This window comes from Lontra canadensis, unplaced genomic scaffold (genome assembly GCF_010015895.1).
Source record: "Lontra canadensis isolate GAN:19392208 unplaced genomic scaffold, GSC_riverotter_1.0 scaffold30, whole genome shotgun sequence".
NCBI lineage: Eukaryota > Metazoa > Chordata > Mammalia > Carnivora > Mustelidae > Lontra > Lontra canadensis.
The window spans coordinates 12,096,422-12,109,781 of NW_022631024.1; the positions used below are offsets into that span (position 1 = coordinate 12,096,422).

The following is a 13,360-nucleotide window of genomic DNA, read 5'->3' on the forward strand; positions in this document are numbered from 1 at the left end:
GTTGCCTGAATGAGCCCCACTTTTATAGCCAGAGGTCTTTAATAAGCACACCCTGTCAGGGTTTTTGCACTGTACTCACGCAAAAAAGTGGAAGTGAAGCCAGAGGTAGCCTGTTCACTGAAGACAACAGTTTTGAACTTGGTTATATACATGGTCCGCAAAGTGCCGGAAGGTATTAGGGCCTGGTGACCAGCTTTCCTTATACATGTAGAAACTCTTTCTGAAAATCCATGAGCCTCAGAAGGCGGCTGTGGTGGAAGCATTGTGTGGGTTTTTCCCCTCTTCCACTTTATCACTTGCCATTTTTCCACTTTGATGAAAGGAAATCTCCCCTTATAGGATGGCCCATTGCCCCAAAGGGTGAGACCCTCTCTGGTCCCCACTAAGGGATTGTATAAAATACTGGTGATAACTGAACCACCTTCAGTCAGTGCTTTATAATCCTGTACCCCTCTCATTAAGAAATATATGTGTGATATAAAAAAAAAAAACTGCTGTACTTTTGATGGTAAAACAAGTACTTTTATTTATCGGAATAAGTCTTTGTATTGCTTTGATCAGTTTTAGACTAATTGTAATGATAGCCTAATCCAGAAAGATGTATTAAACATGTAGATCCTTATAATATAGGAAATAAAACAATTTTCAATTTCCATTTTTTTGTACAGCATAAAAGTATTTTGTATTAGGAGACTACGGAAGGGAAATGTAATGGAAATACACTTCTAAGAACAAAAGAGAATGCAAAATTTCTGACTGTTAAAGAAAAGCAAGTTTATGTATTTTTTGAAATGGATTGTGGGTATCAGATTGCTTTGCTATTTAAATTTGGTTGGATACATTTTAAAGAATAGTGTTACAGTTTTATTTTAAAATGTCAACATTTAAGACAAACCGAAATAACACTATTTACAACTGTATAAACTTATAATGAAAAATTGTAGATATCAACTTCAGAAATGTGCAAAGGACAAAATATGTGTAAGCAGGTACCTGATTATTCAAAATTTCTTTAGGGAATATTCCAGCAAAAAAGTGTGCCACCCACTGACACAAGACAGGTACCTTGCTGGGAAGGCTGCCTCGCCCGGCCTCAGGTGTCCTCACCTGAACCCATTCCCCACTGGACTTCCTAGAAATCTCAGACTCATCCTTTGTCTTCCCTCCACTACTTTTCCACCTAGTGAGGCCCTGCAGAGGGAAGCTGTGAGATGGCTTGCAGGACGCCTCTTTAGGCTTTCCCCTGGCAACAACACTCTCCCTTGTCCTGGACCATAGCCAGAACCCAGAGCCTGCTGCTCCTGCCTTTACGCCCGCCCACCCCTGTGCCTAAGTGCCCCTTGCTGTGCCTCATTCTGCCCGATGGAAATGGCCCTCTCTTGTTAGTCCTCCCCTCCAAAGTCCCTTCTTTCAGAGACCGCTGAGTGTGTGATCACCACCATCCTGCAATTTTTATGGATTGTTTTGAGCGTCTTGCATTGTTATATCATCAGATTGCAAATTCTAGGCAGGTAGAGGTACATGTTTATTTGTTCTTTTATCTCCTCGTGCCACAAAGTACAGTATTGACCATAATAGATACTCAGTAAACATCCCAACTGATATTAAAAAGGAAAAAACAGATGGGGAGTCCTGGTGTTGAAACCTGAAACTGTGACACTTCGCTGTCTGTTTTTGGGCGACCTGTGTAGTCTGGGTCTCTTGTTCCTTGGTTGGTATAGCATGGGAGATAGCAACAGGTAGTAGTCATCAGATCACTGCCATGGGCCAAGTCATTAACATACCCAAAATTCTATGAGTTTGTCTTTTTTTAGATTCCACATATAAAAATATTTGGCCTTTTAAAAGGGATTGGCAGTCTGCTGCCAGGTTGAGTTAGGGAAACGCATGGCTCTAGTAAACAGTGAGACCGCAAGTGTTTCTGGCCACTTCTTGGCCTTGGAGAGGGGCCCCAGAAAATCAGCAGCCTGCAGAATGTTCCCTACTCATTTCCCCAATTGCCAAAGGCTCACAGTCTAGGAGCTGTGACCATGAATAGAAGGAGGTGTGTACTTGCATTTTTATTCTCTCTCTTTTTTTTGGTCATTTTTAATTGGTCTTAAAATCTTGCCTGGCCCCTTGCCTTCTGCACAGTCCAGAGTCATGAATCCTTGATACATGGCTCAAAAGAGAAGCACAGGACAGCATATTCCCTTTCTCTCCACCAATTTCCTGCCTGCGTTTCTGTTCTGGGGCCAACATACAGACCCTTCCATCTCCGAGACGGCACAGGCTCTGCTCTGCTCACTGTCCCATGTGTACGGCCTGGTTCCACGGTGAGAACCGTGTAGGAGGGACGCATGTGATCCGTGGCTTTTGGTGCTTCCTACAGGGTGAGGGTGGAGATTTCATTTGCAACTAATTGTACCCATCTGTTTGTAAAAGGTGACAGACATTCCTGAACTTAGGTGTCGATTCGTGCATTAATTACACTGATCTTAGTTGCGGCAGCCTGTTCTTAATGGCTGATGGCTGCAGTACCCAAATCTGTGATCTCAGAATGTGACGTGCATATTTTAATTTGAGAAATAGTTTAACATTTTTAGATATTCATTTAGATGTGGTTATGCAGGTTAAACATAACGTATGATCACTGCTTCTTTCATTGCTTCCAATTAAACCTTGCTTGTTAGTTTAACCTCTAGGTAATCCCATCAAACAATTGGTGTCAAGGAAACACTGCCCACAGTAGCTTTGGATGAGTGGCCATTAATTTTAATTGCCTTGATATTAAAGATTAAGAAGTATTGGGACTAGCAGAATAGAAACGATCTGATGTCAAGCAAATCCACTTGCTAAAGCTTCCCCAGGCTGCTGGTGATATTAAAATTTTACTGTGAGAATTAAATAAACCTTTATTAGTGATGACTGTTGTTTGATTGGTCCAGGGGTATGCATAAACACGGGATTCTTGCGTGTCTAGAGAGGAGACCCTTCAGTGGTACAGAGATTCCTCAATTATGAAACTGTTAATAAAGCTGTAATCTGATTTTCCAGGCTAGGTTTCATTAATGTATTATAGCTTCTCTGATTGTCAAGGTAATATTAACTACAAAGTACAGAATCCAACAGAGAATTGTTTAGAAGAGGAGAATTCTAAGATGGGCCTTTGTTGCTAAATTCAGAGTTGGGGAATTTTCATTAATTATACTTAAGAAATGCCATATTCCCTCTCAACCAGGAAATCTCCCTTTGCACTGTAGATATATTCAATATTTAACTCTTTCAAAGGCCTGCTGGTCTTATTCAGACAAACTAGAGGGATGTATGTTGAAGGAGTTTTTTGAGAACGGGCTCTCTCGTTCTGTCTTGTGAGCTGAGAATGTGCTTGTGAAACATGAGGTAGGGTCTGAGGAAACTTGCTTTAATGAGCATAATCAGAACGGATACCTTTATGGTCCTTTTTCAATTTTGAGTCAAAACTTTTGTTTTTAGAGTCCTAGAATTCTGGTATGGGACTGGATCCTAAGAGTCACTGAGGCTAACTTCTGGTGCAGAAATCCCTTCCAGAGCTTCTGTCTCCGCGTTCTTGGAGGCCTGGGCTCCACAGCAGCAGCATCTCCGGCTTCTCCTTCTCCCTTGACCTCTTCAGCTGGTCCTTGGCAAATTCCGCCAATGCCTCCCCCATGATAGCTGCCCTCTCCATAACTATGGCTCTGCCTGGTTCCGGTCCTCGTTGCCTCCTCACCTGTACACTCTCCTGGCTTTTCCTCCTGCTGCCACATCCTATTTGATGCTCATATGCTCCTGCCCCAAGCATATGGGGCTCAAAGAAGGGAGGGCAAAGAAGGCCAATGGCTTAGTGGGGTTCAGTCTCCCAGGGCTGTTTGAGAACCTGATATTATCACCATCAAGGTGTTGGAACTAAGGATGATGATGAGAAATGAGAGTGAACGAGATCTTAGTTCCTAATAGAGAACTGAATATCCTTTAGAATCATCCAACGGTGGAATCACGGACTTTGTGAGATAGGAAGTACCCTGTCTCTAGAGGTGGAGATGCTGTAAACATAAGAGAATGCAGAAGGAGGTGCAGGTTTAGAGGACACATGAATTCCATTTTAGACCTCTTGAGTTGGAGATTGTCACAAAACATTTATATGTTAACATCTTTACAATCAAGAATCGAAATTCTTCATACAAGTTAGGCCTAGAGATGGAAATCTGGGAGCCATCCACACAGTGACAATGATTGAAATCATTAATATGGATAAGATTGCTCAAGGAGAAGAGAAAAGAGTTGAGTTTTGGCCAAGAGCTGAGTTGTGGAGAACACACACACACACACACACACAGCATATCAGACACTGCTGAAAGATCAAAGAAGGAGAGAGAAAAGGCCATTGGATTTGGGATAGGTGTTTTGCTGTATAACCACCTCTGTCAGCCACCCAGCCCAGGGATGCAGAGGGCTCTGCCTAATGCTTGGCGCAGAGGGGGTAGTCATCGAATGATAGTTATTATAATCACTACTATTTGATACGAAGGCAGGAAGTGACATATACAGTCCATAAAGGGTGTGGTGGGGGAGGAATAATAGTGGAACAGAAGCAGCTAGGAAGTCCTGATCTCCAGCATATTTACTTCCTGATGCGTTTTGGCTCATTTCTGTCTGATGAACCTATGCTCATGGTTGTCACAGGAATCCTAGCAAGTGTGCCTGCCTGTGTATGTGTGCGTTCCCCAGTATGAGACAGCATGTGAGCAGTGGCAAGGCCAACATTGTCTTCCTCATGTGGCTTCCTTGCCAGGGTTCTCTGGCTCCTTCTGGAAGAATGAGTGCCATAGGTTGAAGAATGAGAGTTCTATTTCCAAGGCAATTAAACTCTTGGCAGAGAAGGTCAGTAAGCATGCCCACTGGTGTAAGTTGGGTTGGAGGGCTCATACGACTCCTTATTTTTCCTCAGGGCCTCTGCATAGCTGTTCAGAATAAAACAGTGACCCACCCAGCCTGATACCACAGCAGTATGCCCCTTTGGCGGATTATTAAGAAATTATTAAAGAGTATTTTTAAACTGTTACTTTAGCAAAAGGGAGCTCAGAGCCTTTTATATAGCAGGTGGGTACCTTTTTATAACCTGCTGTGTGGGTTTTGTTTCTTTATCTAGCTCAGCTATAGGTGCCTGAACACGTCACGTAACTATGAGCAATGAGTCTTGGGCTGAAGTTTTGCTGTCAGTGAAATGTGATGAAATCTTCCTGTCTCCAAGTTCCTCTTTAGAAAGCTCTTCCACTTGCATGGGCTGACGTCATAAGTAGTGTGTAAAAGACACAAGTATATTCCACCTGATGAAATCAGAGCTGCTCCCCAGTATTTGCATTTGACCTTATTGGAATTACTTGAATTTCAAGTTGTGACCTTCTCATGTGGTAACTGGCCGAGCTTGAGCAGCCATCTTGGCAGACACACAGAACCTTCTAAGACAGGAGACAAAGGGGTCGTTCATCCATTATTAATTGATGTTACTTTTTTCAGCAGACCAAACACGATTCTACTGTCCAACTGCCAAAATCGTTCCAGACCCAAAAGCAAGAAGTCATTCCTTCACAAAAATTTGTTATTTACCTAACTTAATAAATGTTCCCTTTAGTTTTTTTCAGCTCCTTTTTAGGGGGACTGAACACTTAAATACCGATCGGTATATACCAACTGAATACTTTTTATGAACAGTGCTCCTGTCCTTTTTAATGTGACTGTGGCTAACTCCAAGAAGTAGTGTTATTCTGAGTGTCGAGGTTTGCAGAAAGCAAAAGCGAACCTCAAAAACCAGGGTGTAAGTTAAGAACTGTTTCCCAAGGTGTCCTCTTGGTGTCCAATGGTTATTGCTGGAAGGTTGACTTCTCTTCCCCTTCACTCATGTCCCTGCGATTTGTAGGTATCCAACTGGTTTGGCAACAAACGAATCAGGTACAAGAAGAATATCGGCAAGTTTCAGGAAGAAGCCAACCTCTATGCCGCAAAGACTGCCGTGACGGCCGCACACGCAGTCGCCGCCGCCGTTCAGAACAACCAGACTAATTCGCCGACCACGCCAAATTCTGGTGCGTACTGGCCACTCGCTCCCTCCTTGGCTCAGGCAGCCTTGTGCCACAAAACCCGGTCCCACAGGCCAGGACACAGCAGCCCTACTGAGGACCCAGTGGAGTTATAAAGGAAGATTTCGATTAAAACGAGGGCTTATTCTAGGGCCGGGCGAATAAGTGGATGGCCAGAGTCCATAAACCCACTGTTGATAACGAGTGCTACTCGCTACTGGTAGATTCTGGAACCTTTATTTACACCTCATGGTGGTTTTTAATTCAGCAGTTATGCGGAGTGCTAGCACTAATAAATATTTTAACTATATTCTTCCATGTATCATTTTAAGGTCCATAGTGGTTTGTCAAAGAATGAAGGAGATAGCGGAAGTGGGAAGGTGACCTGGTGCTGTGCGTAATGAAGCTAAAATGTTGGGGTACAGCTGTGCTTCCTACCTAACACAGCTGCAGACTCCAGCCTGCGGCCCTTCTTGGCATTTCTTTAGCATCTGTGCTGACTTGGTAGGTGATGAGCCATGAGGGGTGCAGTGCCTCATACACGGATGCAGTGTCCGCAATATCGTGGTACATTTGGGCCTTATTTTATGTGACGTTCGTGATGGAGTTAGAAACATCTATACGTGACAGGGAACTTGGGTAACCGTGAACGGTGTGCCGCCAGTCCAGGCAGATGGACTTGGGGAGCAATCCAAGGCACTTTTCTAAGGAGATCTTTTAAATATATCTTTAAAAGTTCAGAAAGCGAAGGGTTATTATTTCCTTGTTTTGTTTTCTTTCTCCCACCCTCTCCCCCATCACCTCCCTCGCCCCAGACCCCTCACCCCCTGTTCTTTTTAATGAAACATGAACAGATGAAATTTAGGTAGAAGGTGTATGGCTAAGAAAGAGCTTCAGAAAAGTGTTTCTTCTCCACATGACTGTCCACCATGACAGTTAATGACGGTGAAGAGCTCACTTAATGACCAAGTCCTAGAGAGAAATGCAAACAAGGGGGCGGCCTGGGGTCAGCTGCTGGGTGTTTTTCTGTTTGCTTCCATCTCCTCTTTGTTTCTTATTTGGGCTTCCCCATTGGTAGGACTTTCCTAGCTGCAAAATGAACCGCAGGACCTACCTCTTTGGAGTTACCCTCCATCTTCTTAGATCCGGAAATGCTTTATGTTGTACACAACCTTTCCCTTCTGCACCTTTTCTCCTCTCCCTGCCTCTAGGTCTTTGAGGATTATGTGTGTAGCTCTCTGTTATTCAGCTACTTAACTCTTTCCTTTCCAGGTTCTTCTGGTTCTTTTAACCTCCCAAATTCTGGGGACATGTTCATGAACATGCAGAGTCTGAATGGGGATTCTTACCAAGGGTCCCAAGTCGGAGCCAATGTGCAATCACAGGTAGGAGAAATGCCCCAACTGGGGCCTTTCTGGCAGGGTAGGGTTTGGGCTCAAAACTCCATACTCTTACCCCCGTGGAAGTGGTCTGCACATCCATGCAGAACCTGTGCTGGGTGCTTCCAAATGGGACCCATCTGCCCCACCATTTAATTTAACGAGAAGTCAGGTGAACAGTGACTTTTGATGATTCAAACCTGATAAACTTTGTGAATGCATTCGGCTCTGGCTTGAGCTCATGGAGAGGGTTGGGTGCATCTTACTTTTGTAACAACAGCAACAACAACAAATTGTGTGTGCCAGCGTATGTGTGGTTTAAAAATATATCACTCTTTCATTTCTGAAATTTTTAAAGTCAGAATTAAAAAAGCCCCTGAGTTCTTAAAGTATATTTTCTCATCCTCTTAATCAAGAGCAACTACTTGTGTGTGTGTGTTTGGGTGTGCAGCCCGTGCGTGTGTGTGTGTGCGCATGCGCGTGTGTGAGAGAGAGAGAGAGATCCAGTATACATATTTATAAGTAGTTTGCACCCATAGCCACGCACATGTTGCTGAAGATGTAGATGGAAAGTTTGCATTGCCACGAAGGTGTTATTGTTGGGCTGCCATGAAAAACAAAGATGTGTGAGTTTAAATATGCAAAGAATTGCTGAAATTCTGCCAGTCACATTTGATTGATAAATTTGTCTTTCATTGAAGATGCTAAACCCTCGTGGCACACATAATTCAAATTGTTTCCTTTTGTAAATGATGATGTTTTAATAGATTTGGGATGATGAATTTTGTTTCGTCTCACTTCTAGGTGGATACCCTCCGTCATGTTATCAATCAGACGGGAGGCTACAGTGATGGTCTTGGAGGAAATCCACTGTACAGTCCACATAATTTAAATGTGAGTACCCTGGGGAGCCAGATTCGAAGAGCTGTAGGAGCAGCGCCAGGTAAACAGTGACTAATAAATAAATGAATGGCCATTTGACTTGGCTTCTCATCTTGCTCGCAGGTGGGGAAGGCAGCATTTTTGCTGTACTTTCGTTTTATGAACGCAAACACTTAATGTTACCCAGATGCCCTTAGAAGTCCTCACAAACGCCCCAAGTGGCGGCAGGCATTCTGTCATCAGTAGGGAACTCAAACGTCAGCCCGTTAAGATGCCATCTCCTACTGGCTGTGCTGTGTTCCAGGGAGATGGTGGAAAGCAGGTCGTTTATCTTCAAATCAAGCAGCAGGAAACGTTCCCACACAAAGCCCACATGAAGGGGACAGACTTGAAGGGCCCCAGACCAAGCTAAACAAAAAATTCTGTTCTTAAGAGCAAGCTGGCTGCATTGTCGATGTGGGGTAGAAACCATGTTCGGCACTTTTAGTTGCCTCTTTTTTTTTTTTTTTTTTTTTTAATGGAGGAAATCATTTTATCTTGTGTAACCAATTCACCAAAACTTTACTTTTACCCTATACCGACATGGATGGAAAATGGCAGAATGCATAGGTGTGGAAAGGGAGCTGGGGTAGGGAGGTGGTGGTTGGGCATCAGGCTGGAGCTGGGGAGGGCAGGAGCGGACAGAACCTGGGATTCCAGACTTCGGGAGGAAACGAACTGCTCAAAGCATGGTGGTAGAGTCAGGAGGAAAGTGGACAAAATTCTCCCTTTTTAGGGCCTTCGCTTGCTGTGAGAGTAAATATTAATGATTGAAAAAGTGATTGAGGATGTTCAATTGTAAAGGGAAGAAAGGACCATTAAATACTCAAATCTTTTACATTTGAAATGTCAAATCTTTCTTTTTGGGTTTATAAATAACTCATAATAACCCACAACAAACCATATAAAAAGCCTTTTAGTTGCATTTCTCCTTTTTCATTTAAGTGTTTTGAAATGCTTCAGAGAATGTGCGATATCCTTATCAACATGATAAAATATGAAACTGTGATTGCCTGCAGCATTTTAGAGACATGAATTCCATCTTCACTGATGAGGCTTGATAAGGCGCTGTTGTATAATACACTGCATAATCTCAAACCACCAGAGGAAGGATTAATTTATTTTGAAAAAAAGAATGCTTGCTGACAACCTCTCCTCCAGCTGCCGTGCTGGGTAAAAATATTGTACATTTGTTGTTTATAAATTTGGATAAAAGAGGAATGATGTTTACTTCAGATGGAATATCTTCAGACTTGTATCTGTGTAAGAGTTTTTCTTTTTCTAAGTAGATTTTCATACCTGAGGGGCAAAAACAGCTTACCGTTTAGATAGAGAAGAGGATGGCTTAGAGTCCCACCAACACACGTGCGCGTGTCACCGTCCAGCCTGCACAACCGAGGCTTCGGAAATGCGTCGCCTTGGCATTACCTTCTTCCTGGCCGGAATCTGATAGGCCTCCAGCCCGGGAAATCCTTTTCCCTTTGGCTCTGCTCTTTTCTGCCTCGTTGTTTATCCCCCTCCCCTCCCTTTCTCTTGGTCCTGGAGGCAGGAAAGGTGCCTTCCGTGCAGCAGGGTGCGATCAGAAGACAGGGCACTCTCCAAGAACAGTGACCCTGGGAGAAAGGGACGGGCCCACTGAGCACAAGGCTCACCTAGAAGCCAGGCCCTGGGCTGGGCGGGGACCCTGGGTGGAGTTGTCTCCTGGCCCAGTGGCACAGGCCTCAAAGAAGCCTTTTTAGGTGGACTCACGGGAGAAGTCACGGACGGAGGCAAAAGAGGAAAGAGGCAGGGGGGCCTCGTGACCCACCCCAGCACTGGTGTGGGAGGTCCGGGTCTGGGGACAGCACCGCGGGAGGCGGGTCTGAGCCGCAGGCACTGGTGGCAGCCCGCGCCCCCTCGCCTTCTTCTCTCCAGAAAGGCCCTCCCCGTCACTTCCACTCAGTGTTCCCCAACTCACGAGCCCAGCACCTCCCTCTTCTTGACTGACATAAAAATATGTAGCGACAAGCTGTCTGCCACAGCAGAAATCTGATCAGACGTTGATTTCAGCAATTGCCTCTATGGGCCGAGACAGAAGGCGAATTTGTTTCTGAGCACTGTTACCGCGACGCAGGTCCGAGGCAGGAAGGGCCAGCAGCACGTGAGCAGCCGTAGCAACCTCCGGGAGAGGCGCTCCAGTTAGAGATAATTGGAATACAGATTTGAATAGTGGGCCCCTCCGCAGTTCATGCATTTTCATTCCAGAAGATGCTATTTGGAGGGAAATTCTGGCCTTCATTTTCCAAGGGTTACAGTAGCTGGCTGTCAGGCGTGCATGGAAAGGGGAGGGGGGCAACCTCTTCTCTTTGGAAACGAGGATTAAGCCGGGCTGAAGTTTATACTTCGTGGAGCCCAAGGTTTGGCGGAGGCACCGCATCGAGTTTCTCCACTGCTCCCTTTCAAAAAAAGATTTCTCTCCGAGTCACTTTATTTTTTACAGCCAATCAAAGGCCAAGCCGCACGCCAGCTTGAGCCTCGCCGAGGCCCTCCTTCAGCGAGCTGATTTATTGCCAAGACTTTACTTGGTGGGATGGATTTGTTTTACATGCATTTAATCCCACTTTAACACATGCTTCAAACTCCTGCCAAAGTGGGTTTAGAAAATACATTTTGCTAATGTAGCTTTGCTCTCACGATGTCATCTGGGTATTTGAAATTGGGGAGGAGAATTAATCTGGAGATGTGCACCCGTTGAACTGTGTTTCTCCTTTCAGGCTAATGGAGGCTGGCAGGACGCAACAACTCCATCTTCTGTGACTTCCCCTACAGAAGGCCCAGGAAGCGTGCACTCGGATACCTCTAACTAACTTCCGGCAACACTTCTCCCTGAGCTGACATGCCTCGATAAGTGCGTTCAGAGCAATAGGAGGAAAAGGAAAGCGTTTTTGTAGCCCACCGTCTACAGCTTTACTGTAAAACCTTGTCTTATTAGAGAACTTGTTAAATCAGTTTTTTAAGGAATCATAATCATTTGTATTTATACTTAAAAACACACAATGTTAAAAAAGCACTTTATCCAATTAGGCCAAGATTTAACATTGTTGACAGTCCTGTAGCTATTTTATCATAATTTATTATCGATATTTTACATTAATGGTCTCACAGTTGCCAATTACTTGGCCTTAAGGGTAAAAAGTACAATATATGCTAAACCTCAATCGTTAAAGCAGATGCAAAGATTCACCTCACCTAAATTGACTTTCTCGCATATTTCCATCGCAGACTTTGATTGTCTTTCTTTCATATCGCTAATGGGGTTAGAATAAAGGAGCTGTTTGGCTATCTCTGTTAACGATGGTTTGTTTAAGAATCTTCCTGGTCACGTTTGTGTTTCGATCTCTTATGTTATAATTAGATCAGAGACTGGTAGCATCTTTTCTCTCTCTGGAAGCACCAGTGCCCAGAGTCTGCTCGGTAATTAAATTATGGATCCAGATTGTTCTGGGGGATGAAGACGCTTGCTGCTGATAGAGGTGAACACGAGATCTGTCTGGGGTTGTACGGTGTGCGCTGGGTGCTGCACGGGCTTGTCAAGGTTTGCTCCGTCCTCTGGGCATTGGCAGGGGCCCTGCTCTCTGGAGTGTTGTATATAGTGTAGCAAAAGAGTATTTATACATCTCACCAATCAAAACACAGCTTGATTACCTCATGCGAACTCATACAAACCAATAGAATTTCAACATGTTCTGTAGCTTAGAGTGCTCACTTACTACCTCTGAACAATACTCACGCTGTAGTTCGTCTCTTTCTTACCTTTTTGCATCTTGTAATTAACTCTTTGTTTCCCTTCATAAAATGTAATTGTACATTGTAATCTTTTAAAAGAAAAAAAAAAATCAGGGTTGCATTTGCAACCTTTAAAAAACCGAGAGTGGAAACATTGGGTCTTCAATGAACGCGGGATCAGTAGAACTGTTGTAAATACTGAGAAAGCATTTTGAATGTCCTTCATCTTGTTACTAATCCATGCAAAAAAGAAAAAAAGAAAAAAAAGCGGCGCCGATCGTGATGCATTCAGAGTCCAGTATTCGGTACTGTACACTTTACCCTGCGCGCTGGGACCCCCTCTCCTTCCTCTCTTTTTGTATTGTATGCGATTCTGAAACTGATTGAGTCATGAAAATAATTTGTGGCGGTGATTCTAATGTATTAAAAATGTTTCGTGTTCCTTTCTAACTGGATTACACCCTGGATTGAAAAAGTCTTCCTCGTGGTAGCTCTATGTAGTTTCAAACATGAATAAACTTTTTGCTTTCATGATTAAATGTTGCAGTGTCTTAACTCCACTGCCACGGGAGCGGGCCGGGGCGTGTCCAGCTGTCCCGGTCACAGAGGGACTTGGAAATGACGGGGAAGCAGGGACTGGAGAACGAGCTCTTACCGACCGACGGCTCTCTCTGGGCGCGCTCCTGACTGGCTCCTGGACCGCTGTGGCATGTCCTCCCCTGATCCCTGCGTTCTAAGAATGCCACAAGGAAGCTATTCGTCCCCCCAGCAGAGATTAGGAAAGTAAAGCTCATAAAAGTTAAGCGAATGCCACAAAGTCACAGAGTTGGGACAACAAGGGGCCATGCTTTGAACCCAGGTGTCTCTGCCCCAGGAGCTCACATTCTCCTGACCTGATGATGCCCCTGGCACTTGTTTGATGGAAAGACATTTTCTGTCATTTATTAAAACAATAACCAGTCTCGTCAACTTCATTTCAGGGCTTCGATGAGATACCAGTTAAGAACAAGCAAGAGTTCCTCTGAAAAGAGTTAGCCTCAGATAGCTACTAAAAAAAAACCCCAAAGCTTCACACCCTCTCTAAGTATTCCCTTTAAAATTCTAGACTGATAAAATGTTAGACCAACAAGAAAGACTTTAATTAGATTAAGCATTGTTTTTGTTTTACTAAAATAGCCAGGAGTCCCATATGTTTACATACACCTCTGTCATGAATATCTA

General features: G+C 44.1%; 1 protein-coding gene across 2 annotated transcripts in view; it reads left to right on the forward strand.

Annotated features, from left to right (window-relative positions):
* The window catches only part of PBX3 (PBX homeobox 3), a 212,747-nt gene extending 200,069 nt beyond the window's left edge, over positions 1 to 12,678 (forward strand). Inside the window, exons 6-9 of one of the 2 annotated variants that reach the window (XM_032865873.1) lie at positions 5,915 to 6,080; positions 7,347 to 7,459; positions 8,258 to 8,347; positions 11,128 to 12,678. In XM_032865873.1, coding sequence (XP_032721764.1) covers positions 5,915 to 6,080; positions 7,347 to 7,459; positions 8,258 to 8,347; positions 11,128 to 11,220 — 462 coding nt within the window. In that variant the 3' untranslated portion in view covers positions 11,221 to 12,678. The remainder of the gene's footprint in view (positions 1 to 5,914; positions 6,081 to 7,346; positions 7,460 to 8,257; positions 8,348 to 11,127) is intronic. The other variant, XM_032865874.1, reaches the window with a different exon arrangement.
* Positions 12,679 to 13,360: the final 682 nt, after the last annotated feature.